Raw genomic sequence first — 26,215 nt, 5'->3', positions numbered from 1 at the left:
AAGCGTCAACTGCCTATAATTCCTTTCTCCAGGACTTCTGTTAATACTGTAGTAAGAATATTGAGTTTGTCTGTGAAGCAATTATTCTAGGAAAAACTTGTAATTTATGTTTTTGTTTTATCAGGTATGACAAAAAGCCACTGTTCCGTTACTCTGGATGCCACCATTATGATGCGTCAGCTTTTAATGTGGCATTAGGAGTCATGTTTTCCTATGATACACGGCCGTACCTCGCTGCATCCTCTCCCTTCATTAGAGTTTCACGGAAGGAAAGTGCTGAAGCTGATAATTTGGCTGGTGAAGGTAGGACAAATAATTCAGTAAGAGAAATTATAAAAAGAGATCATATTGGCATTTTCGATCCAGACTCTATTGGTCCATCACTGAGAAATAGTTTGAATAATCTCATGCCTACCAACAAAGACACAATTCACTTTGACACTAAGGAGGAACAAGATGTGAACTTTGTGAGTAATGGTAAAGTTAAAAACTTGAAATCACCCAAACAAACATCGTACAACTCAGATAGCAAAAATGAACATTGACGTGAATTTCACCCTGGTGAGGGTTCTGCTTATTTTCTTGCATTATTGCTTATTATGTTCCCAGAAATGTTCCAACTGCAGTAGAATTTTACTGTTCAAAGGATGTGGAATGTTTTCAAGGAGAATTCAGGTTACTTTCATGCCACAAGAATGAGTTTTACTCATCTTTGAAATATTACCTTGGTGCTTATTTTTTTAAAGTTATGAAAAAGCTAGTGCATTAGTATAACAGAAATCCTAGAACATATACAAAAAAGTGGCCAGTCTGTGGAAAGTGTTAGAGGCTATTACTACTCTGTATGTGAGCTTCTTTTCCAAGTCAGAAATGTCATCTTCATAAGTCAAGTGCACGCTTAGTGTATACGTAAAAAAGCAAATTAATTGTCGTAAAGTTTCATAAACTGTTGGTGTTAAGAGTTTAGGAAACAGGTGTTGGAGAATAATAACTTTCATTTTGAGGTTACATTAACATGAGGCAGAATAATTCAATAAACACTTTGGTAATGATTGCTTTACCATTGTATAATACATACGCATTAGTACTACTCAAAATGTAAGATTTTAGAGTAAAAATAAAAAAGCCAAAGAGATAGATCAGATAAAAACAAATCTGGGTATTATGTATAAGAATAGTGGAAGCAGTGGTTGAAGGATGTCCAGTAGACTATTGTTAAAGACAAAAATAGACAGCAGAGGTTGAAGGAAGTTCAGTACACCATTATCAAAGACAAAATATGAACTAGAAAATTATAATTTGCAATTATAGGTAATCAACTTTACTGCTGCACTCTGTGAACACGTTGTGCAAAATACTGAATATGTTGATACATATTGGAAATATTAGATTGCGTAGAAAGCTGTCTAGTTTTATTTTTCAGGATTTTATAATTATATGCTGGATGCACTGCTGTAAGCATGGAGGCAAAATGTGCTCTTTGATATAGCTTGCATAGAATTAATTGTACTCAAGTACACAACTGTAAAGCAGAAGGAAATATGTTGACTGTTACTAGACATTGCTTTTATATGGGCTACATACCTTCCTCTCCCCAAGAGGATTGTGATATTGTTGTTAGAGAAAAGCCTATACTCTACTGCTCATGATAGAGCACTAGTAAAATTTTATTTTTATAATGGGTTGCTTGTAATGCAAGCATAACTAGCATCCTGGTTTTGTTACATGAACACTGAAGAGGATAGGGACAGTTTTATCAATGGATGTTCATCTTGAGGCATGTTAGAAATTTACCCTAGAAGAAATATACAGAATTCTTTATCATTTTTTTCTGCTAGTAGCTTCAGCTCAATTTAGTCAGTACCTTAAGCAAAAATATTTTTATTTAGAATATTTAATAACTTGTGGTTATATTAACTATAGTATCAGATAAGTTGGGTGTTTACGCACTTTATAAAGCTGTAAGTGGTTATTTCTATTGCTTTGGAATTAGACATAGTGTACATAAAATGCTGTATAGTTATAATAAGTTGATATGAATTACTAATCTATTACTTTTTATACTTTTACTAATGACATTAATGAATGAAGAGGTAGTCTAGAGATTGGCCAGCTCAACTGTGTCTTGCCTTCTGTTTAATGTGTACAGATGGCCCATCATATATTCTTAAAAGCCAGACCAGAGCATATCAGGCCTTTTTTCTTCCTTTGTGTGCATCACAGTGCTTCAAAATGATGAGGATGATATTCTGAGGACAAAAATGATCGTAGAAGGAATTTAAAAGTGTGGTTGAGAATAAATGAACATTGAAGTAATCATAACAAGGAAAGCAGGCTATCAGTTAACGTAACATTAAAACCAATCACAACCAGGGCATTCTAGTCATCCAGCTATTGATCACAATTAGAATGAAGGTAAGAACACTTATGAGCATGGTTAAGGACTTGCTCACTGGCTATGCATTCATTAGTCAGGCAGCCACAAATCAAGCCAAGCAGATACTAACCAGTAGCAAACAAATGTTTATCTAATCATCTTAGCCTTTACCAATTTTTAGCCATCAAGGAATATATATTTGTTATCGGCAAGAACTTATCATTTTAATAGATACTAATGAACAGAAGGAACTAGAAACTTCTTTGTGACAATGGACATGCCCAAAGTTACAACCACTGTCTGATAAGAATGTTCATTGAATGGGATGGAAGAAGCTATGCCAGAAGTGTGTTTTTTAGACAAGAAATGTAATGCATAGCAGCAAATCCTGTAAAAGCATATGACATTCATAGTGATATTCATCAGACAACAATTTAGTTTTAATTGGTAGTACATGCTTCAGTGGCATAACCCAAATAGCCTGCCATTGGGTATTCTCTTGGCAGATCCAGTGCCAGAGGTGTCATTCATGGGTGCATCCATATGGGGTGGGCTTCATTTGGTTGACTTGAAAATGTCAAGGACATATTACTACAAATCAAGGTACTTTATTGACATATCATTAAAGAGGGCATGTTAATCTGGAACTAACAGGAAGTCCTTATAAGGTCCTCAGGTTGGAAAGATGCTGGTATTCATGTCAAATAAGTCAACTGTTGTCATATATCCAAGGAACCAAGATGGAGATCTGATGTATGATTTGGGATCATGATCCACAACTAGGCTGAGAAGAAGAATATCTAGTTGGTTCATAGATGTGTTCCAGGAAGGAATAACTTGATAAAGTAAATTATAGTTTTGGACATGTTTATAGGTTTGGGTGTTTGATAATTAGTGTTTGTCGATAGAATTATCAAAAGTATGCTGTGGTCGGTTCTCTGTGACACCAATAATAAACCCCTTATTACCAATTTAGGTAGTGAAATTTTAAATGACTCGGCAAAACATACTATTATACAGCATTAATGTATTGCTTTACTTTTAAATGTATTGTGGAAGGTTATTTTTCATGAGGAATTAGGGTTTGGAGATTTTTTACAGTTTTATCTGATTATTGTATTTTGCATACTGATCACAGAGATATGGAATTTTAATTTGATGTTTAACTGCACAAAGATATACAGGCAACACAGTAGATTACTAAAATAATCACACACACCACTTCCATAACCAATTAAGCTACAATCCCAGCTTGTTTCACTCTCATGGCTAAATCACACCTCGTAAACACTATTCTTAGTCTAGTTTATGAGGTAATGGACGTTCCTACTGTATCATTATTATGAAGTATTTTATTGAGACCTCTTCATTCACAATTTTGGATTCTTGGGCTTGATCAAAGGATTTTTCCCAAATGAAAGGGGAAAATTAGACAAGGGTAAAACTGGAGCTGCCTCTGTCATCAAGGACTACAGGTCAGCCGTTTCTTGAATACTATTGCTAACTAAAGAGCTAAATCTCTTAAATTTGGCAGGTACTAATGAATTTTCTGAATTTTAAGAGAAAACTCTTGGTACTCTACAACTGTTTTTTTTTTATTGACATCAAGAGTTTGTAGATGGGGAAGTGAACTCATTTGATTGCTAATCGAGGATGGCCCTTTATGGATTTTTGGCAGATAGCTTTGCTCCCCACTGCAGTACCTGCATGTGAGGAACTTAAGGGTTAGGGAAAAGATGGCTCCCTTCTGTGAGCATTTTTGCAGTAAGTGGAGAAGTGTAGTAGATCCTACAACCTACATTCACTTTATTTATTTCCTTGTGCATGTCAGTGAAAGTTGCACATAAAGTGATCTCAAGAAAAACCATCTCATTCTTGATGAGGGAGGTGATATCCAAGGTATGAAGTTATGCCCGAAAATAGATTCAAGTACACTCATCAAGGTAATAATCTACGAGGTAAAAGCCTTCTTCAGACTTATTGATTTTTTGAAAACCATACGTATTAATTTTTCATACAAAACCATGGCTTATTTATAGCCCATGCTTGTTATTATTAGTAATAGGGTTTAATTTTTCCAGACCTCTGAGTCTTAAGTAGACTCTTCTCAGGCTGGTGAGCCCATGCTTGTAGTCTTCAAATGCCCGGAACATTTCAGTCTTTTGTTAACAGACAGGTTGGAGGTATGTAGTCTTGCACATGCATCCATGATTCTCCAGCAGTTAATTTCCTTATGCATATAATTTTCTAAAATTGGACAGGGAATTGTAAATTGAAATAAAAGATAAATTGCAACTACAAATGTCAAAAACATAATGGCAAACACAAGTCAATTTATCAAAACTGGACACGTAACTTTAAAAATAAAATTCACAATACCAAGAAAGAAAAAACACAAAATTTGATCCTACCGGATATATACCTAAAGTTAACAAAAGGCCATTGAAGCCTTTTCATTAATGCAGAGACAATTAAAAACACAGGTGGAGCTAAACAAGCAATAAACAAATAGTAATGGACAGACTAGAAATCGTCTTATAGAATAGTATTTTATTGAATACACACAAGGCTAAGAGGGCAAAGATTGAACAGAACTAACTAGAGGCAAAAACCAAAGAAAAGTAACTTGTTCATACCAAGATACTTACTCATGCTGGAAACCTGTTTAAGAGAAAATTAGAACAAGTCCAGTACTTCCAGTCATTCCTATCACTTAACTGCTCTCCAGAAAGATGTGAAGAAATGGAAACCCAGCAAAGCAGAACTTTTACCCAAATTTTTATATTGCACTGATAAAAAAAAAAAAGCGAGTGGAAGAACTATTGTTTTTGATTAGTGATAATTAAATGAAATGTTGAAATAATCTTTGGAATATTGGGAAATCAGTCTACTTTTTTTAGGATTTAGTGAACCACTTACATTATGGCAAACGTGAAAAGTGATTTGGTTAAGTACTGGGAACTTTGGATCTGTTAGCGTATGCTCAGCACCACCATTAATCTTGTGTCTGTTAAAACACTGAGTGCTTAGGATATTGAAGACCACAGAGGTGAGTTTTTTTTTATAAGAAATAGGTTTATGATGAAACAAATATTTTGATCAAGTTTTTGCTACAGGGTACTGTTTGTTGGAGAATGTAACTCCCTAAAGTATGGATGAATTTTCTAGCAGACTGGTAGGCTGGATGTGCACTATATCATATCAATTTATCATCTTATTCTTGAACACCTTGAATCAGCCTTCAATTTGCACATAAATATGTTGTCATTAATTCCTCCAGAGTGGGTTTTGATATACATAGTATCTGTTTGGTTCTTAGTGGGACAGGGATCAAGGTCATTAAAGATTTATCTGATATACTGCAGGGATCCAAGGGCATTAAAGATGTACTACCTGATATACTGCAGGGATCCAAGGACATTACAGACATACCTGATATACTGCTTCTGAATATGTTGATTACAGTATATCGATTGTAATTAAAGCTAAGACCTTGAGCAAGTTCCAGGCACCAAAAACTAACTTGCCAGTAATACCAAATAGGTTGGGTGTTGTTGCTGGTGAATCAGAATTCTCTTAATCTCCATAAACATCTGTTTTTCATTGTGCACTGTATGAACCTGAATTTATTTTAGGATTTTTATTTCAAGTGCACAAACCTGATTTATTATTTTATGCAAAAAGTTCTCCCCCTTCCCATTTTGACACATCTCTGAGCACTGACAGGAAAGGAAGTTAGTGTTTGTGAATGCCAGACAAAGGTCTTTCTATGATGGATGTACACTACAGCATTACTCACTGTAAGTAACAGTTTAACTAAGTTTTAATTATTTTGGCAAGTCACAATGGCATTAGTAAAGGTATAAATAACGATAGTAAGTTTATATCTTTGAAACTAAAAATATTAAATTTTAAACAAATTTGCAATGCTTTATAAATAAACTTGGATTTTTCATGGAATTGTGATTCTTGAAAATATTGGGTGAATATTGTTTCAAGTGACCTAAAAAAATGTTGTATTTCATAGTTCGTTGAATTTTAGAAAAATTGTTAAAAATGGACAGTAATGTCATATAACAGCTTATCACCTTGCATAAAATTATAGTGTTTGAGATCTGATCAGTAAAAAGGCACACTCATCTTGTCAACTAAAAAAATTTATTTTGGTATTTTATGGAAAACTATTTTCTGGCTGTGTAATGTCATTTGTAATTAGTTTTATATCTATTAAATCAGATAATGACTTCTTACTGATCAAAAAAGGATTTCTCAGAAAATAATTTTTCTTAATGTTCAACTAAGTACCAGGAACCCTGTAAAAAAATTGTTTTTTGAGAAGTCCTTTTTTGTTTAGTAAGAGTTCATTAAAATGGTTAAAAGTCAAAAAATATTTGGAGCAACGTTGTCATTAAATTTTTTTAGGTAAATGTTTTTGGGCATGTTTGTTACCAAAGAATCTTATTTTCATTAAATATAAAATGCCTTATATAGCCACACTTTCCGTGTGCAGTTAGCAATTTTTTTTACTTGAGAATCTAGTGTAATTTGGTGTTCATCAAGCTGACTACAAATGAATATTGAACCTTGTTAAGAGGAACATTTGGAAAGTCAATTACACCACTCTCAAGTTTTCATGTTTTAGTTTATGGTCATTGAATTTATAATATTTTAAATGTCTTTCTGTCCTCCGAAAAAGGATTTGACTGGCTTATAATTTTCCATTCTTTGTAATTTAACTACATCTTTGTCATAACAGAAAATCAAGTGTCGCAGCTTCCTCTTGTTAAGTATATATTAATTTTCTCTTATAAGAACTGGGAGTTTTCATTAATTACTTTGGAATTATCTATTGTTAGAAGTTTTGGGGATTAAGATTTAGAAGCTAGTTTGTGGGAACTTCTTTTTTAGTTATTTACATAATTTGTTATCAAAACTGGGGTACATTTATGTATCCAACTACTATACTAAATTAAAATTAGAGTGGAAAACATTTTGCAAAAGGACAGCTGAAGTATGTCTTATTATATTAACATGCATTTTTTAATCATTCATTTAAGGCATTGCCTGAACTTATTAATTTAGTTGACATGACACAAATATCTTGCACTAATTACTAATTGTGGCTTGGGAAGTTTGCAAAATTGTGGCTATATTGCTCAAGGGAGAGTCCATTTTGTTATTTTAGAAGTCTGATTTTGTATTTGTTGTAAAACTAGTAAGACTTTCCTTGTCTTTGTCTTTGTTTGTTATAGAATGGAAATTAGCTAAAATGTATGGTAATAAGAAATATAGGATCACATATAGAAAGCCAGTTTTGTGTACAGGTTGTAGGTAGTGATATAAATTTTGTACCTTAGTTTTATCAGTACTGTAATACTTGACATCTAGTTTTCACAAGCATTAAGCTATGAGTGGCTGTCTCTTGATATCCTGTCTCACTGCTGCTTCAAAATTCACTTTTCTATGAGATCATTTTGCTGGGGTGCTGTTGAAGCTAATTCTGGTGCTTTTGTCATTTCCTTGTGCATCATTGAAAGCATAAAGACCATAATGCCTGCTGAAAACATATACATAGATGATTTTTATTAGTATATATTGATTTGATAAGATTTGTTGTGCTTTTTCTAGGAATGGAATTAGTTACAATGCATTTGCCATTTTCTACATGGAACAAATGAGTATACATACAGAGAAGGAAATCAAAATCATGGCTGATTTGGATTGATTCCCAATTCTATTTCTGAGTGTTTTATTTTAACAGGAAACTAGATTCCTTGGATTTTAGTTCTTTCCCTGTTGTTCTGCAAGTAACTATGATGTTTTCTTTCCTATATAAATAGACAATGTACAGTCACTTCCACTGCCAACCAAACACAAAGGCACAGGAATCACAGTACTGGAGTTTGAATTGGCAAAGCCACTGGTAGCATATTTTACAAGACAACTGACCATTTGGATATATTATTTAACTATTGTCTTTTTTGGTATATAGTGTAATGGTGTACAAATGTTAAATGCTGTTAATATCTGTTGTAATCCCTTTATGATATATATACGTATGTGTATTTGTTTTATTTCTTTGTCAGTAATGTTGAGACATTGTATATACCAAACCTTTTGGTTATGTAGTGATAGGTTAATTTGTATGATTGTTTTTTATTCATTTATGAACAATTGTGATAAATGTTTGCATTTCAAAGGATACCAGATTACAGAAAATCTAACATATTCAAAGTCAGCTAAAGGAATATTTTATTTGACTAAATTTTTTAGTCATTTGAAAGACTGGGATATAAATCATACAGTAAATGGTACAGCTCATTTGAATTTACTCAGTATCTTTTGTATTAGGTTGGAAGATAATAAATATGTTTGTTTATTGTCATTTTAGAGGATCCTAAAAGCTGTAGATTCCAATAGTTTTATAGACATTAACACAAAGTCCCCAACTTCATCATTCCTCAAAAAAGTCTGAAGCATTGTGTGCTAGAGAAATGCTGTAGGGATATATTGATTTTCTTTGTACACATTGGTAATAAAAACTATGAACTTTATTTTCAATAGGGTGATACTGATTTGTTAGGAAACCTCATTGGTGATAAATGTGGGTTATGAAAGTTCCGTTCTTTTGTTTCTTTGGTTTCAGGTATCATGGTGCTCATCTCTCTCTCTTTAGAGGTAGTATACTGATTTGATGGCAAATAAGACCCATAGACATGAAGGCCCTTGCTTTTCTGTAGGAAATATTTAGAAATGAAAGTGGTAAGTGTATTTAAGCTTTCAATTTAATTTCAGGTTTTTATGGAAAAAAACGAGGACAAAACATATAGCTTTCATTAAGTAAACTGATATTAGTCATACTTTCATGGTAGGTTACTTTCTATTGCCCATAGTCATTCCATTTTATATAGAAATAGGGATCCAAATAAATACAGTGCTGCTTCTCCATGAACATATGAATCTGTTTAGAGCTGTCAGCCACTCTCCATATGGGGTATTCTAATCCTGTTGTAAACATTGTATCTGATGCAAAAAAAAAAGTCCAATGTGAATGTGATTTTTTTTATACTGTAGTTTTTAAAAGGGAATTACACTCTTGATAAAAGGAACATCTACAATCAAACCAACCCATTCTTTGGAATTCTCATGCAAGTGATTGAACTTCTAATTATAACCTATTAAGAGTTTGAATTAACTTCCTTACTTAAAATCATGGTAATCTTTGGTTACTAAATGTATGTACTGGCCAAATTCATCACCATTAATTTTGTAACTTATCAGTCTTTTTCTTTTCTTGCCTCAGAAAAATCTTGAACACGGATTTCACTGTTTTTAACTATGTTGAACTGCACTTGTGAATACATACCTTAGTTGTAGCCAAAATATGTTGCATTGCTTAGATGCATAAGTGTCAGTTGTCCACAATTGTGAGGTTCCTTCTGGTATTAAGGTTTGTAGTTATGATAGCTGTTCCCCCCCTCTGTCTCCTTTCTTTTGCATGAGCATATGAAGCAAGATTTATTTCTCCATAAGTTGGTTCATTCTCTAAAGGAGAAAATGTATTTGGTTTCTTGCTCTAGTGTGAGCACCTGCGGCATCATGCCAGTGCAAAGCGTCGTGTTACAAATCCTGTTTGCTTCACACTGCAAGTCTCGATCCCCACCTGTTACCCCTAGGCCCTCTGGTAGGCATTCAGGCAGTTTCTGGGGGTCATGCTCTTTTTCAAGATCCCCCAGATTTTGATAAATTGCGTCAGTCTCCTGATTAGGGCCCGAGACCTTCTAAGGCCTGTTTGAGTTCTTGTTCCTGGCCTTAGCACAGAATTTGGGTCTGCAACAGGATTTTCCATTGTTAGCTAACCAGGTATTTTCTTTGTTTCTGCTATTCCTGAGTCCTCTCTTTGGGAACTCTTTTGAGGGAGAGACCTAAGTTTCTGGCACCAGTTATGGCACAATGGTAGCGTGAAGTTAACCCTTATATGCCAGGCTAAAATGTACATTAGGAACTTCGCTAGACCGGGACAACTTTAAGGTTGGCCAGTTAAATTTTAAAAATTCAATGGAAAGAGGAACATATGGAAATGCACATGGTATAAAAGAAAATATTATGAAAAATTTTCTTCACCATCCACAGGAAGTTGAAAGTGAATATTCCAACCTTGTGCTGTGCTTCTTTTCCAAGACACTTGTAAATGTAAAATAGTATGCTCATTTAAGACCCACATAAAAATATGCAAATTTTAGTGTTATACGTTTTCTTTCTAAATTTTTTTGCTTCATGTTACAAAATACACTTACAGCTCACATAATAATAGATAAGATCTAAAATCAGTAAGTTCCTGAATATATTTACAATAAAATATTTATGAGATGTAGTACTAGGATGGGGAGATGCAGAACCTTTTAGTGAGGTACACTTCTTTTTTTGTTTTTGTACTTTAGTTGGCAAATTTACTATTATAGCTGAAATGCCACAGGAAAAGATAAGACATAGAACCAACAGCAATCTTTGGGTATATATTCATGGGCAAATATATACAAGATGTCCTGGGATAGGGAGATGCAGTAAATTCCCCCTTGAACTCTAAAGTCGCACTAATCTCCCCTGTATCCTAGACTGAGGTGTTAGTGTTGCCATAGTCATTTATGGCCCATTTAAGTTATTTGAACATTTTCCTGCAAAATTCATTCAAAGTCCATGGTGTAGAATATAAATTCTCACTTGAGTTGGGCTGGACAGAACATCAAGAGCTAGTACGAATTGCTATGCCTCATATGATCATTCCTGGATGCAGGGGGTAATTCTTCTTTGGACCAAGTTTTTGCTTCAAATTTGGTCTCTTTTTGAAGATTTTAAATGTTTTATATTACAGAGTGCTGGGAGTTTTGCTGCTGCTACCCCTACGTCTTGTGCCCTCTGCTGTGGATTCCAATTCCAGAGTTGGGGAAGAACAGGTTACCTCTGCTTTTCAGAAATTTCTTTGTCTCTACACAGCCAAGTTTTCTGATATTTTGGCAGCGCCAGTATTTCAGAATTCCAGTTCACTTAGGGGAGTAAAGTTAAAGCCAAGGGCTGAACATCTGTCATCTCCTAAACTAGCCAAGTCGGTAATTAATAGGTTGGGCTCTGCTGCCGAATTGCTTCTAAAGAAGTTTCTTTCAAGTCCTGCTTGCCCTTTCTTCTGTTGTTTATGAGAAGGCAAGGCTTATCACATGAAATGGAACAATTAGTACCTGGATCTGCCTCCCTCTCTTGTTAAGGATTCAAATTTTTTCTCCCTCCTCAGTCCCATAAGAAGGCAGTCTATTCTGGGACAGTGATTTTCACCTCTATGGAATTTTACACCAAGTCAGCATTCTGTGTTATGGTATGTCTTGACTGAAATGACAATTGTTGCCACTGATTAGATTGCCAGGGACTTAGTTTTGGATCTTCTTCCTGAGAATCAACAGTTTTATAATAACCTCATGGGGTTTTTTGGATATGTGGACAAGGCTATATCCAGTGCTCACAGTGAGCATATTCATTATTACCAATTCCATAGCAAAGTGGTGGGAACAACTTAACTCTGTCTTCACAAAGAAAACTAATTTAGGAACGTACCTTAATGGTGTAAGAGAGTGCCCTGTAAGATTCATGAGCACCGCAGTCAGGGCTTATTAAGTATGATGGGCCGTCCCACTGCTCAGCCTGGCAGGACATGCATCAAGAATTAGACAGAGCTTCCCAAGTACTCGTAAACAACGAGTACTCTAATAAGCTCATTAACCATGAGATCAAGAAAGCTCTTGAGAAATGGTATAAAAATGAAGACGTACCTGAAGAAGAAAAAGACACCATCACCTTATACTACAAGGCTTTTATGCACTTGGAAGTACTGGGAGGAGGAGAACACTATTAAGAAGATCATGAGGGAAAATGTCACTCCCACCAAGTAAAGAAAGTCATAGAGCTTGTTGTATATTACAAGAATAAAAGAACTTGGGACTTGATATTGCAAACCAACCCCTCACCCCCAGCTGGAGACCCCCTGAAGCATTCCAGTGTAGCATAACAATATCAATGCTCTATCCATGGATATCCTGGAACATTTATTGGCATGACTACTCTGCAGCTCGCAAAGAGGATTTCATGTCACGTACAAGAGGGCACTATCAAGAACCATGCCCTCACCTGTCACAATTACACTCCATCCAGTGACAGCATTATCAACACCAACACCATCATCGGCAGTGCCCCAGACCCAAGAAACTACACTTGCTGGAAACCATCCTCTTCCTAGACAAGAAGCCCTCTTTGAATACTACTCAAGAGTCCTTTCTACTCCCTGCTGACATATGGAGAAACCCAAACCAAGATGACATGGTATTACTAAATAATACCACACCAGATACGACCACTGAACAAGACACCCCAAATCAAGAAAAGAAAACCAGACTACACCAGGCATAATATCATGCAACAGCAACACGCCAATGACAATTCGGCAAGTTGTGACATCATGCAACCACCTGCTCCAACCAACCAGAATCTTGCAAGGAGAGGTGCCCTTCCCTTACAGCGGTCTGAGAGACTACTGCAGCGTCCGCATAGGACCCACCTTTGATCTTGAAACGGGTTTAGCAGCTGGAGAGAGAGAGAGAGAGAGAGAGAATCATTTAGTATCTTTAGTCAATTAGGCTTGAGATCCAGTTCATACTGCGCTATGTTTAATATATTCAAGTTGACAAATACCACATTTTTTACATGAAGCCCCCATTTGGAGTTTTAATGCCATTATTTTCAATAAAACCAGTAATAATACCTATAATAAAAATTATATTAAAGGAAATATTAGTATTTGGCCTTGAGCTAGGTCAAAGTAACTGTAAACAGTGGTTGTTTGCTGCAGAGTTAACTAACTGGATACATGTTCTTTACATCTAAGGTCAAGAGGGGTATTTTCAAAAATGGGTTTTGGGGGAAAATGTACTGTAGGTCTTATATGCCATCAAATATGATAAGGTGTTCTTAGTTAAGCTGAAGAATTTTGGAACTTGCACATCAACTTAAGCTTATAAAAGGAGGAAACATCTTTTATAAGGAATTATTATAGTGTGTGAAGGTGATCGAAAAATATTTACATGGAAATTACTAGGGAGCGACTCAGCCACCATCATGGTCAAAAAAATTTTGTCAAAAAATTTTCATCAGAAAATAGCATTTGGCCTTTCCTATGTTATTGCAGTAGACTACATAATGGTCAAAGACAAAAGCATGGAATCTTTATCCAGTAAAACTTCTTTCCTTTTTTTTTTTTTGATTGATAAAATTTTTATTTATGCAAGTAAAATTTTTCTCATGGGTCTCTCTCCCTTGACTGTGGGTTTGATCAGGTTGAAAGAATACCCTATATCAGTTAACAGACTTTTGAGAAGACACCTTTCTCTAGTGTACAGTATTGATTCAATAACAGTCCCATGCAAACCAATTTCAGTGTTAGGAGCAGAATAAGTAAAATATCACCAAAGGAAATGATTTACAGTACTACTGCTATCTTCTCCACCAAAGAAAATACATCCTTTGGAAGTTATCTACGAAGTTAACTTATGTGGAGATTTTTTAAAAACAGTATTGTACAGTACTGTACTAATCTGGTAGTCCATTATAATTCTTAATTGTGTTTTCTCTTCACTACATTAAGCAGGCTGTAGAAAAGGGAACTGTTTTTCATTACTGTATTTTACTTACCTTTTCCTTGCAGTCAGAGTTGCTGAAGTAATTCCCTTCTAGATATTTTAGTTAGACACAGATTACTAATGCATTTAACTTAGAGTTAAAAGCAATGAAAGTGAATATCTGCATTACTTTGATGAAACAAATGCCAAAACCAGATGGAAACTCAGCTTACTAAACAAGGATTTGGTAGTTTAACCAGTGGATCAGGTATTACAGACACTGCACTAGTACATATAACATAATGATTCTTCCCCCAGTCTCTCTGTATCTTCCTTCTTTGTACTAGGTGGTTTGGTAATTATTTTTAAAGAACTGTTTTTGCAAATTAACTATAATATTTTTTGCTTGAAAAAGATACAGTAAACATTAAGAAATTGGACAGCTATTCATGGAACTTTGAAAGATTAAAATAGATCTCACGGTTCATAGTCGTCCCACTGGCCCTAGAACATATTCTTTAGTTTGAAGACCTCAAGAAAGCCTATTTTAGTATCAACTTTTGAGTCTCCATGGTCAGAGTGACTTGTAACTTTTATGGAATTTTGCTTACTTTCATATCATGACGAAGATTATTCAACCAGCATTTCCTTTTATTGTGTCAGACATCTGTAACCTGAGTGCATTTCCTTTCAGTGTCAGACATCTGTAACTTGAGTTAAACAGATAACTATGTTCAGAATCCAAGAGTAAAGAGGGTTTGAAAACCTTTTTGTTCAGTGATTAGTCTCCCCCTTCTTTTGAGATCCAGGAGGGAGATTACCTGCATTGAGCTTATACTAGAGATGTATCGGATGCCTGAAAATGGGATTTGTGGATGCGGATATCAATTTTTCTATATTTGCTAATGTGGATATCAATCTTTTAAATTTGCGGAAGCAAAAGCGGATATTTGATGACCATACCCTCTTAGATGCGGGTACAGATACGTACTTTTTAAATCTAAATAATTTAGATATATATATTAAATTGTGAAAGATGATTTTCTGCCAAATAATTCAAAATTATGTTACCACATAATATTTGATGCACTAATTGAAAGTAGCAACATAAGTGATACTCATGTGTGGGTATATACTTTTGTATGAACATACAAACATTAACAGCAATATACAAATGTTTTAGTTGTCTTAGCACAAGGTTATTTCATGTTCATTGCATAATACGTAGGTAACAAAACTCAAAGCCATTCTTCATATGAGAGAGAGTGTGTGTGTTTCCTAAAAAAAATGAAATACCCTGCCTCTGTGATTATAACTGCTTTAAATGACATGAAATTACTTGAATATGCTTCAAAACAAATACAGGCGGTCCCCGGGTTACAACGGGGGTTCCGTTCTTGAGACGCGTCGTAAGCCGGAACATCGTCAAAAATCTTAAGAAAACCTTACTTTTAATGCTTTGGGTGCATTGAAAACTATGTAAACTGCATTCTTATGGCATTTTTCATCAAAAAAACCTTCAAATATTGATTATTTTGCATTTTTGGTGTCATATTTCATCTCCCAGATGAGCGTTGTAGGCGTCATAACCCTGGAAATAACGTCTATTGACAAGCGTCGTAACCTCGGAACGTCGTAAGCCAACACCGTCGTAACCCGGGAACTGCCTGTATAGCCTATAACAGAGCTACTTATAAAGTATATACTGTATGAAATGTGTAATTATGTATCATGTACATATTCTGTATAATAAAGTGAAAAAGCAAAGTTCTGCAAAAAAAAAAAAAAAAAAATCTACCTTTATAGATACTTTGTATCAGTATGAACTATTGAACACTGAGCAGGGGTTGGTTGGTTGGTTTTATAAAGTTTAGGTGTAACATCAAGCACTGGGGCAGCAAAGGCCATTCAGCGCTTACCACTGAGCAGGGGGTTGATATTTTCATTCTCAAGCTGTGGATGCGGATGTTGCTCGTAGTGTTAATGTGGATCTGGATGTGGATACAGATGTTATGAAACTGTCAATGGGGTTGCAGATTTATAAAAAATGCAGATAAAAATCCGCGGATGCAAATATTTAATACATCTCTAGCTTATACCAAGAATGTTCACAGACCAGATCACTTGTCCACATAAAGTATTGTAATCTGGTAATTTTCATTAAATACCTTTTTGGAATTCTACAATATGGGTTAGTAAGCAGTATAAGTTTTGCACTAGTGAGTTATTTTCACTTGAAGATGTTCACTTCTTACTGAGTTACTTTGATAGCCAATTACAGGCAAAAGTAGTACAACTACAACTTTGTCTGATTGGTCACTGCTGCAGACAGCTTTGAACCATTTAGTTTTAAGTTATATGGCTTTTGGTAATTTCTAAATGCATATAAGATAAAATGTTCACATGTTCCCAAGCGATTTCATTACCAAAGTGAATAGTTGTCATATGCACTCTGTTTTCAGATTCTTATCTTTTATTTATTTCAGTGCTGAAAAGTTTTAGTTAAGTAACTTTCTGCAGAATAGTGCAAGTGCAGGTCATGCACTGTACTATTTCTTTCCTTGTTTTTTTACTCTTGAAATCCTGCCATTCCACACCATATTTGAATATCTGACTCATACTTTTAAGGTGCTATCACAAGGATGATTTTTATGTCATCTTGGGATGCCATGTCGCAAATAATTGTGTCAAGTAGTGCTCATATTGTAGTATTGGCAGAGTTCTTTGTGCTGTAAATAGTTTTTCCTACTTAACCAAGTAATATACTTACTTAATACTTCCCATTTTGCAAATAAGTTTATCACTTGGAATATGATGCTTATAGGATCTGTGGATGTGATTTTAAAAGACTGGCGCATTTTTGTTTTCAACCTAGCCTGGGCTAAAACTTGACTTGTTCTATTACAGTAATTTAATTTATTAAGTCATTCCTAGAATGTTATAGAATATAACATTGGTTGAGAAGTACTGAATTTTTCCTGTGGAAACTAAGGTTGCTATATTGGACTGGAGAGTATATGATATGGATGTCTTTACTTTTGTCACCAATGCTTGCTACTTTGAGTGAACTCCAGCATCAAGATACAAAAGAGCTTCGAGAAAATGTGCCAATGTGAAAACAATTAGTCAACTGGCTGTCTGCCTTGAAATAAATTTTAAGGCTCATATGTTTGAAGGTGGTAAAATTCAGCTATCCAAATATTGTCATTTTCAGTTGTTGAATGGCAGATCTTTGGCATACGATTTTGTTAAAATTTCCAAGAATTACCTAGTACCTTTGTATACCCATTATCTAGTCATGGTTGCTGTGCCATCCATGTATTCTGTACAGTTTTAATGCTTTGTTACATTTTAGTTTATCTGAACTGTTATATGTATTATTATTATTGTATTATTTTAATTTCAGTGTAATTTATTAGCCCCTCCTAATGCCTAAAATATAGTTTTGCATTTTTTGGATTTTGAAATACATATACTTGTGAAGGAAGTAATTTGTTAGCTGCAAATAGTTTAACCAGACAACTGAGTTAAAAATTCCTAACTCGGTGCACTGACATTAAGGGTTTGTTTACATTTGTATGTTGTGTAAGATGCAATTGCTTACATGCATTTCAAAAGATATAGGTAAGTCTGTAATATGAATTAAAAACATGACATTCTTGTGTCTTGGGAAACTTCATAAACAATATGTTTTTTATTGATTAGTCAACATTAATACTGTTTATATTAAGTTCTGGAAAGAAAATATTGAGTGTACCTATAATTTACATTTTCAGTAGTCATATTACGTATATATGGGTGTAACAGTTCAGCATATCCATTATAATCCAGTTAGTTTTGTAATTTCACTTCCTTTATTTTATTTTATCAAATAGTTTAACCAGATGCTGAGTTAACATTAGGTATTAAAGAATTCACTTAGTAAATTCTCTTAATGTGTATAATTTCATCTGTTTAGGAAGCAACTTGTTTTACACCTGGAAGCTGTTATAAGATTGCCTGGAAATGTTGCCACATTGGAGTTTAAAATCTTATACAGGTAGTCCCCAATTATCGGCTGGGGTTCCGTTCTCGGTGGGGTGCTGATAAGTGAAAACTGCTATTAACCGAAAATCAGTGATTTGTGGAGCCGATAACCAGTTAATGGCGCCTCTGTTAGGTATGTTATGACACCATAATTATTAGGTGCCAATAACCAGGGACTGCCTTATTGCAAAGAAAATTTATATAATTTTTTCTTAAAACCTTTTCCTGTCATATAGTTAGTATGCATATTTATTACTATTGACATTCTATTTACAGAAAGTTAAAGTCAGGAATTTTCATGGACTTGAAGTGATCCAGCTGTAATTTGGGTTTCAAATCATACTAAAAATATTTGATTTTTTAAATTCATATTTAGGGCCAGATAAGTTTTAAAAAATTATTAATTCCCACATATTTTGTGTAAAAAAGTGATAATACTTCAAGCAGATCAAATTTTAATTTATTTATAATATTTTATATATTACAGACTCCTAGAATTTGTAATTAGTAATAAATTTAGCTGAATCAGCAAGTAATAAATGAAACTCATGAATAAGTAGGTCCATACCAAGTTGATTGTTGTTTTATAACAGCCCCATTATAATATGCTGAATATCAGTCTGTGATTTTCTTATGATCACCAGCCTTTTTATCAGACAGGAGGAGATATTCTTCCCACATACCTGGACCTTGAGGTATGTATAATCTTTGTGTTTCTTCCTTTCAATGTAGTTCTTGTTTGATAAAGTGAATTTTACATTTAATAGGAATCTTAGACAACCATTAGCGTCGTAGTTTTACTGGCACCACATTCAGTAGGTACGTTGGAGTAAGTAATTACCTTTTTGATCAGAGAAAATATCTGTTTAGCAGTGTTGCCTCATTCTAGCTTTAAGTGCATTATTGTGTGTGTGTTGTTTAAGTATTAGTAATAGTGGGGCATTTACTTTTTACTTTGGGTTTTTGATACATTAGAGGAAGCCATATTTGGCATTTCCTTATTTTTAAATGTCTTGTGCTTACTTGATACAGCAAATAGTAAATATATATGGTATTACCTCTTTCTACTTTTACTTTTGTGAGTTATGTGATTTTATCTTTCTATTGTCAATGAAAAATTTCATTTTCTCTTGGTAGATGAAAATGAGACCTCAGAAGGCAAGGCCTGTGCTTACTATCCTTATAAAATTTATGACTTGAGGAAAAGGCATTGAGGTTATGGAAGCCTTAGCCAACAAGACTGAAGACTTGACAGCAAGTGTAACAGCACAAGGTAACAAGGTAGAATGAGAGGAGACCTCATTGTCTTTGCTATTTGAGTTTCATAAGTCTGTCCCTGCACGTACTACTAATAATAAAAATGTGTAAAAACTGACCAATGGACCATTTCACTGTATGAGGCACAAATTTGTTCTGTGAACCCAGTCCTCTACACAAAAGGCACATCAAATGGAAACCCTTAATTAAGAAACAAAGGACCTAAAATTTTCTCCCTGTTAGTATATTTAATTGTACTATGGTATTAATTACATGTCCCAACAGTAGAAAACAAAGGGGGATGGTAAAAATGGCATAAATGGAAATTATAGTGTAAAATGAATTATGTAGAAACAAATAGAATTCACATTCGAATAACTAAAAAGCAGAGAACTGAAAACAAACCAAAGGTAACCTGTTACCATGAAAGAGCAAAAACAGTAAGTTCAGTAGTGAAAATAACAGTACACTGTTGCCAAGAAAATTCCATGAAATTGTATAGCATTTATGACAAAACTGGCAAAACAACTGCATAGTGCAAAAACTGAAAATTAAAAGTTAACTTTTTCACTGGACAGTTTACTGAAGTAATCCCATGACTTAATTTAATGCCATGAAGCCCAGCAAGCTCAGTTAAGTAAATCCAAAGCACAAGAAATCATGAAAATTACTTACCAATAAAACGAAGTTAGTTTTCTCACAGTAACCTTACAGTGGTAATTGAAATCACTGGCTCGGAAAGGAAAAGCTCTACGTATTATATTCACATATCACCATTAAATTGGCAATGCATGAAGTGAATGGCTAGTTACAGAAAACACTAAACTGATAATCCTAGGAGAGTAACTTTGCCAATGTTCACACACTGTAGTCCCATGGGAGAATAAGAACATGGCACCTCCTGTAATGTGTTTTGAGCTTGAGCAGTGTGGATTTTGGGATGTAAGGGTCTTATCAAAATGCAACAAGGGGGCTGTTTTCATAGAATAAGGCTATTTTTTTATTACTGAAATTGATTTACAGAAAAAAATTTCGTCCATGCCCACTTCTCTGTATTTGCCAAAAGTCATTGGTAAAGAGCAAGCTTGTGGATTACCACCATGTTCAGCTGCCTACTACTCCACCTGCTTGTGCTGATCTGCCTGTGTTTCACCTTCCTTGCTTGCTGACCAGCTGACATGTTCATCTCTCTGCTGTCCCCCATCCATTGGCTATAACTGGTCTGGACTCTACTGTATCATTGGAAAATTATTTTTCTTCAAATTGATTGTCTGCAGTTGATAAAAGGGCCTCTCTTCTATGCCTTCTCCAGTAGTAGCCGCTTCCCTTTCAGAAGCTGAATCTTTATCAATTCCTGGTACACCATAGGTGGACACACTAAAATGTTGGTACACCCATGCCTATGACAAGGCTGAAAGATGTCCTAATAACTGGCTCTTTTAATGATGTTTGGGCTATTCTGGTTTGCCCACATCTGCTTCCGATACGAGTTCCATCTATTTACTTCACCAAAGGTCGAAGCGATAGGTGTGCTCAGCTCAGAACTTTTTCCTTGGGGTCATGCTTGCAAGTATTAAGAAAGCACCTCTTATCTCCAGTAGTCATCATTAACCTGGCCATCACAGCAATGGGCATCTTTGTTCTTCAAGAAATATAACAATTATTGTTACTATTCTTGCAGTTGAATGACAAATGGAATCTTGCATACTGAACATGACTGTTCCACCTTTGTGAGATTCCAGCAGCAAATTACAGTGTTCCAATTGGCATCCCTCATGTTCGTGACAGGGTTAAATGGCAGTAAGAGTGCAGTAGTACAGTAGTGTCAGTCAGCAGGAGTTAACCATAGTACTTATATATGCTTAGTAATGTCAGTCTGCCTCAAGTCAGCAAAGGACTGGTTCTTTGTAGACATCAGTAGACTTGCCAAGAGACTTTTAACCACGAAGATGCAAACTGTTAAGCATGTGCAAGTGTCAATTCCAGCTGGTGATGGTTAGTTGTGTGTGGCTTTCCTTAATTTGAGACTGGTTTGTAATGAATTATAGTTGCAGTGAGGATTTTACTCGTGCAAAGGATGCTCTTTGATGCCCTTTGTTAAGGCAATTCTGTATCACTGAGAACAGTTTGGGCTTTCAAGAATGGAGTTTCTTGTTTTAGATGAAAACTAAAAAGTTTTGTTAATCGCTGTATTCAAAGGTAAAGGCTCATGTCACTGGTCAGCAGTAAATCCAGCATAAATGATTCTCAAACTGTCACCCTTATGAAGCTCCAAAGCAGCGATTTCCAGTAGTTAGCTACTCATTGTTCATTTTTGCCATGGGACAGCAGCCATGTAAGTTTTGAGATGTAAGTGGTTTCCTGCAGTCTTGTAAGTAATGGAAGAAATTTTGTAAAGTATTTCTCACCATTTGCTTTCACCTAAACCTTGCTGTTAACATGTCACATTGGATAGACACTTGTTTTTTTTCCCAGAAATTCCTGTGTCAAACTATCCAGAGCAGTTTTGGTTGCAATTTACTGCCATTAAAGTTGCTTAATTGTGTCTGTCTATTGGGCAAAGGGTAGGTACCTTCACTGCATTCATTAACCTTGGAATGTTCATCACTAAATTAACAAGATATCTTTCTAGATGCAAGATGTGGTGACTGAAGAAGGATTTCCATAATTGACAGCCTCTACCGAAAGTCGATGCTTGTCTCGTAATAAGCGCCTTTAACGGCATTTACTTATTCTTGTGTAAGCGCAATCAATGGTACTCACGGCGCCGTAACTAGACACCTAATCTTGATAAAAGTATTTGAAAAAGCACCATAAGGTCGGAATGCCATAACTTGGGGACACCCTGTATAAGTACACTGGGTTCTTCAGCATCTTCATTTTCAACCTTAATACTGGATCAGGCATTTAAGTAAATATTGGTGTTATGATGGACCAAATTGCATATGTAACAGAACACAGTGATTGGTATCCTTCCAGTCCCCAAGATGTTTTTACATAATTTTCTGACAGGACATCAATTGAACCATATTAGGGAAGTAATACTTCCGATGCCGCAAGAGAGGAGGAAAAAACTTGGAAGATCTATTGGAGTGCAGAGAGCTATCACGATCTGAGACCAGGGTGTTCACGTTGTAAAATGGACTGAGCATGCCCCGACAAGGGAAGCACAAATGAAGGCCTAGAATCTCGTCTGGCACCCAGTAAGGCCTCTATACCCATAGGAGTCATAGAAGACTGAGCCTGTGTCCGAGGAAGAAACTTGAAAGATCTATTGGAGTGCAGAGAGCTATCACGATCCAAGACCAAGGTGTTCACATGTTTTGAAATGGACCGAGTATGGCCCAACAAGGAAAGCCCAAACAAAGGCCTAGAATCTTGTCTGGCACCCAGTAAGGCCTCTATACCTTTAGGAGTCATAGAAGACTGACCCTGCGTCTGACATTCAAGATGGTTGAACTCACGAATGAGATTAACAACCTCAGAGAAAGAGGACAGAAACTCTGGCTCTCTCCCTCCTCATGCTCTGGCAAAGGAGACCAACGACGTGAAGGCGGCGGCTTGGCAGGATCCTCATCTTTCTGCAACAGCATTGGAGATGCATAACCTAGGTAGCCTAGCATCATGTTCCTTATTGGTTGGAGTGGAGCCCCTAAACACTGAAGATCCCAAAACCGAGGGTTCAGGAACACTGTCACACGACGAAACTCGTACATGGTCCCGATTTGAACAGCATACCTGCTTGAGAGATGAATCACTTACACATCCGTGGGGATGAATCACATACACGTTCGCGTGACGAATCATGTACGTGGGCGTGTGATGAGTCAAGTCCATGAGACGACAACCGACCACAGTCCCAAGACAAGGAACACATGTCGAAAAGAACTGCCTGAGGGAGACTTGACTCCTAAGGTTACTGTCTCTAGTAGGAGAGTGAAAAACATGTCCACGGACCAAGGATGCTTCATACTCTTGACCATCAACCGCAACCTCACAGAGAGAAGAATCCTTGGAAACAGCAGGAGACACCTTCGTAGCAGATACCTTTGACGACTTAATTGGCGCCATATTATCCTTCTGACAGACTGGAACAGGGATGGGGTAAGGGGCTAGCACCACTGAAATCACAACCATGTACGTGTAAGGAAGTGTGTGTCACGAGCGCACAAGGAAGATGGTGAAGCTTTCTCAACACTCCCATCGTTAAGAACACGTATACGTGAGGGAGTGGCCCAGCCATGGAAGGAAGGTGGTGAAGAATCCCTCTCATGTACTGCATCTCCTGATCGTGAACACGTACAGGTAAGGGAGAGACACGGCCATGAAGCAAAGTCTACGATGCATTACTCACACGTACGGGAGAGACATGGCTGTGTTGGGAAGTCAGCAATGCCTTCCCTCTTCGTACCTCCCTTCCAATCTCTCAAACACGTACATGTAAGGGAGGAACACAGGCGTGTTGAGAAGATGGTGATGCACTCCCTTCACTCACAGAAGATGAAGCCACAAAGTCCTTAATTTTCTAACGTCTGACTTGAGAGCGAGAAGAAGGAGGAGACAAAGAAGCAGATGTAATAAAACCCCCTCTACGACGTTTCTTGCTAGATGGTGGAGGGGAAGAAACACTCCATTTACGACTCTTCCCAGAGAGAGCAGAATATTTCTCTCAAAAACAAAGTCCAGCCTTTTCAAACACTGTTTGAAACGTCTCTGATGGCTCAGCGAGAGCAAGCGATGACATCATAGCAGAATGGAATGATGTCACAATCACAGGAGGAAGAGACGCCACCAGAACTGATGTCATAGGCTGAGAGGATGCTGGGAGTGATGTCACGACGTCTCTAAAGGCAGCGCTGGTCGATGAACTCACTTCAGGAGCGACAGAGACGACCCAGAAAGCGTCAACGTTGATAACAGCATCCTGCTAGGAGACAGCTCACTAGATCTAAAATAATGTAGTCCTGGGAGAAGCGGGACTGGCATCAGGGCTGGAGGGGGGGTTGCCTCCAAGAAATGAGCCAGCAGGCCATCCAAGGAGAGGGTACCCCCTTAGGCCTAGCAACGCCCAAACAGCCACCATCGTTTGATTCTGAATCTGAAATTAATGAAACACGAAGCAGCAGCCTCCCTCTCTGGAAGGATATTGGATCCCATGGGAGAGGGGCTACATTACACATCATCATCCTGTACAACTCCTGATACTTCTAACAACGAATCGATGGAAGAAAAGGAAGGAGATGAGGAACAAATGCAGCGGGGGAGCACTTCTGGAAGAGGGGGAAGCCGAATCCTCTAAACAAGGTGCAGGAAACCCCTCCCAAGAAGGAAGAATAGAAACTCTGCTATGCTCCCTCCTCTTGTAAAACACCTTCCATTACAAGTTAGGCCAGGGCAGGGATTAGTAATAGTACAAAAATTAGATAGGCACTTGCTGCATGTCGTACAGAGATCTGCAACTGTAGAAGCCAAAAACCTGGAGCACGGAAAACCCTGGACAGTGTGTTTATAATGCCATCCTCCGAGTCAACGCATATCACACACAGACAACTGAAAACAAAGAATCACGGGCAAGAAGAGCAAAAGGGTCTAGTCTCAAAGGTGGTCAAAGAAAGATTAATGCATTACGAGGCGCTTTCTTGGTTGTTGACCAGCCTTCACCTCATACACACATGAATTGCCAGATCTCACAGATTCCTTGCTATACAATCTTTGCTTGCTTTAACTGGTTTCCAGTTTATCCTATTGTTAAGGCCTCAGGTTTGTTAGCTATGAAAAAATCAAATTTATTAAAAATTTGGAATATTTGTTTATAGGTACAGACCCATATTGTATATGTGGGGTAGACTATAAAGTTCTCCTAAGGTCTGACAAATAAAAGACTGGTGATCCTGGGATAAACTTTAGACTAATCCAGGCTTATACATGATTAAGGTTTAAATAAAGGTTTTTTTGCCACGAAGGAAAAAAATGAAAAAACGAGTCGGCAGAGTACTTTCGGTCCTATTCGGACCCGAATAGAACCGAAAGTACTCGGCCAACTCGTTTTTTAATTTTTTTCCTTCGTGGCAAAAAAACTTTTATTTATACATAGCATCATGTTTTATATACTTCGTGATCAAGTTATTCATGATTAAGGTTTGTATGGAAAACTTTTCATATAATGACAGCTTTATGTATTGGGGGAAAAAAAAAAAAATTATTTTACAGGACCTACTGTCAGTTATTTGTTTTAATGAGGATTTAGATTTTGGTTATTTTTCCTATCGCGTTAATTTTTGCCATTGCATGTAATAATAAAAAGTGCTCCCTTAAATTGCAAAATGTACTCAGAAAATGAGCCAGTATAGTTAAAAAAAAAAAAAATTCATTTAGACCACCCACCAAACAAAAATCCTTACTCTCACAGGGCTTGCCTGGGTTTGTTCTTATAATATAAATAAAATAGATTAATTTGATCTTTAGCTGCTTCATGGAAACTGTAGGCTTAAATTAAAAATCTTGAAGTTTCACACATTTGTGATTTTTTTGTCTACTATTTGTCATTCTGTCAAATGAAGTTAGGTAATTCACTCAAAATACATTTACTGTTAACGTCTTAATGCATTCTCTTGAGAAGGGAACTGGATGATGAGTATCAATTAAGTAACCATTTGTTAAACGGATCATGTGTACTTACTAACTACAATGTTTTATTTAAACTTATTTTGCTAATTTCTTGCTCATGCAAGAACTTTGTTATGAATGGTATTCACAAAGCAGATGACAAACCATTCTGCCATACAAAGTGGTCTGGTAAAATCTAAGATATACTTAACTTAAAAAGCTCAAAGCTTTACCTCTTCAAGCAGTCATTGTTACCAAAGTATCGTCACTGCAGTTGTATAATGTTTTGAAT

General features: G+C 36.1%; 1 protein-coding gene across 3 annotated transcripts in view; it reads left to right on the top strand.

The window, feature by feature from the left end:
• The window catches only part of LOC135204034 (uncharacterized), a 137,973-nt gene extending 112,284 nt beyond the window's left edge, over positions 1-25,689 (top strand). Inside the window, exons 8-10 of one of the 3 annotated variants that reach the window (XR_010312080.1) lie at positions 125-303; positions 9,024-9,139; positions 14,729-25,689. Coding sequence is in view for 2 of the 3 variants with exons in the window: in XM_064233975.1 (XP_064090045.1) it covers positions 125-545 (421 nt within the window). In the remaining variant the exon portion in view is untranslated. Of the gene's footprint in view, positions 1-124 lie in introns of all 3 variants that reach the window. The other 2 variants (XM_064233976.1, XM_064233975.1) reach the window with 2 other exon arrangements.
• Positions 25,690-26,215: the final 526 nt, after the last annotated feature.

Source organism: Macrobrachium nipponense, chromosome 44 (assembly GCF_015104395.2).
Source record: "Macrobrachium nipponense isolate FS-2020 chromosome 44, ASM1510439v2, whole genome shotgun sequence".
Taxonomy (NCBI): Eukaryota; Metazoa; Arthropoda; class Malacostraca; order Decapoda; family Palaemonidae; genus Macrobrachium; species Macrobrachium nipponense.
Note: the sequence above shows the minus strand (reverse complement) of the source record. Positions and strands in the feature narration are given on the sequence as shown.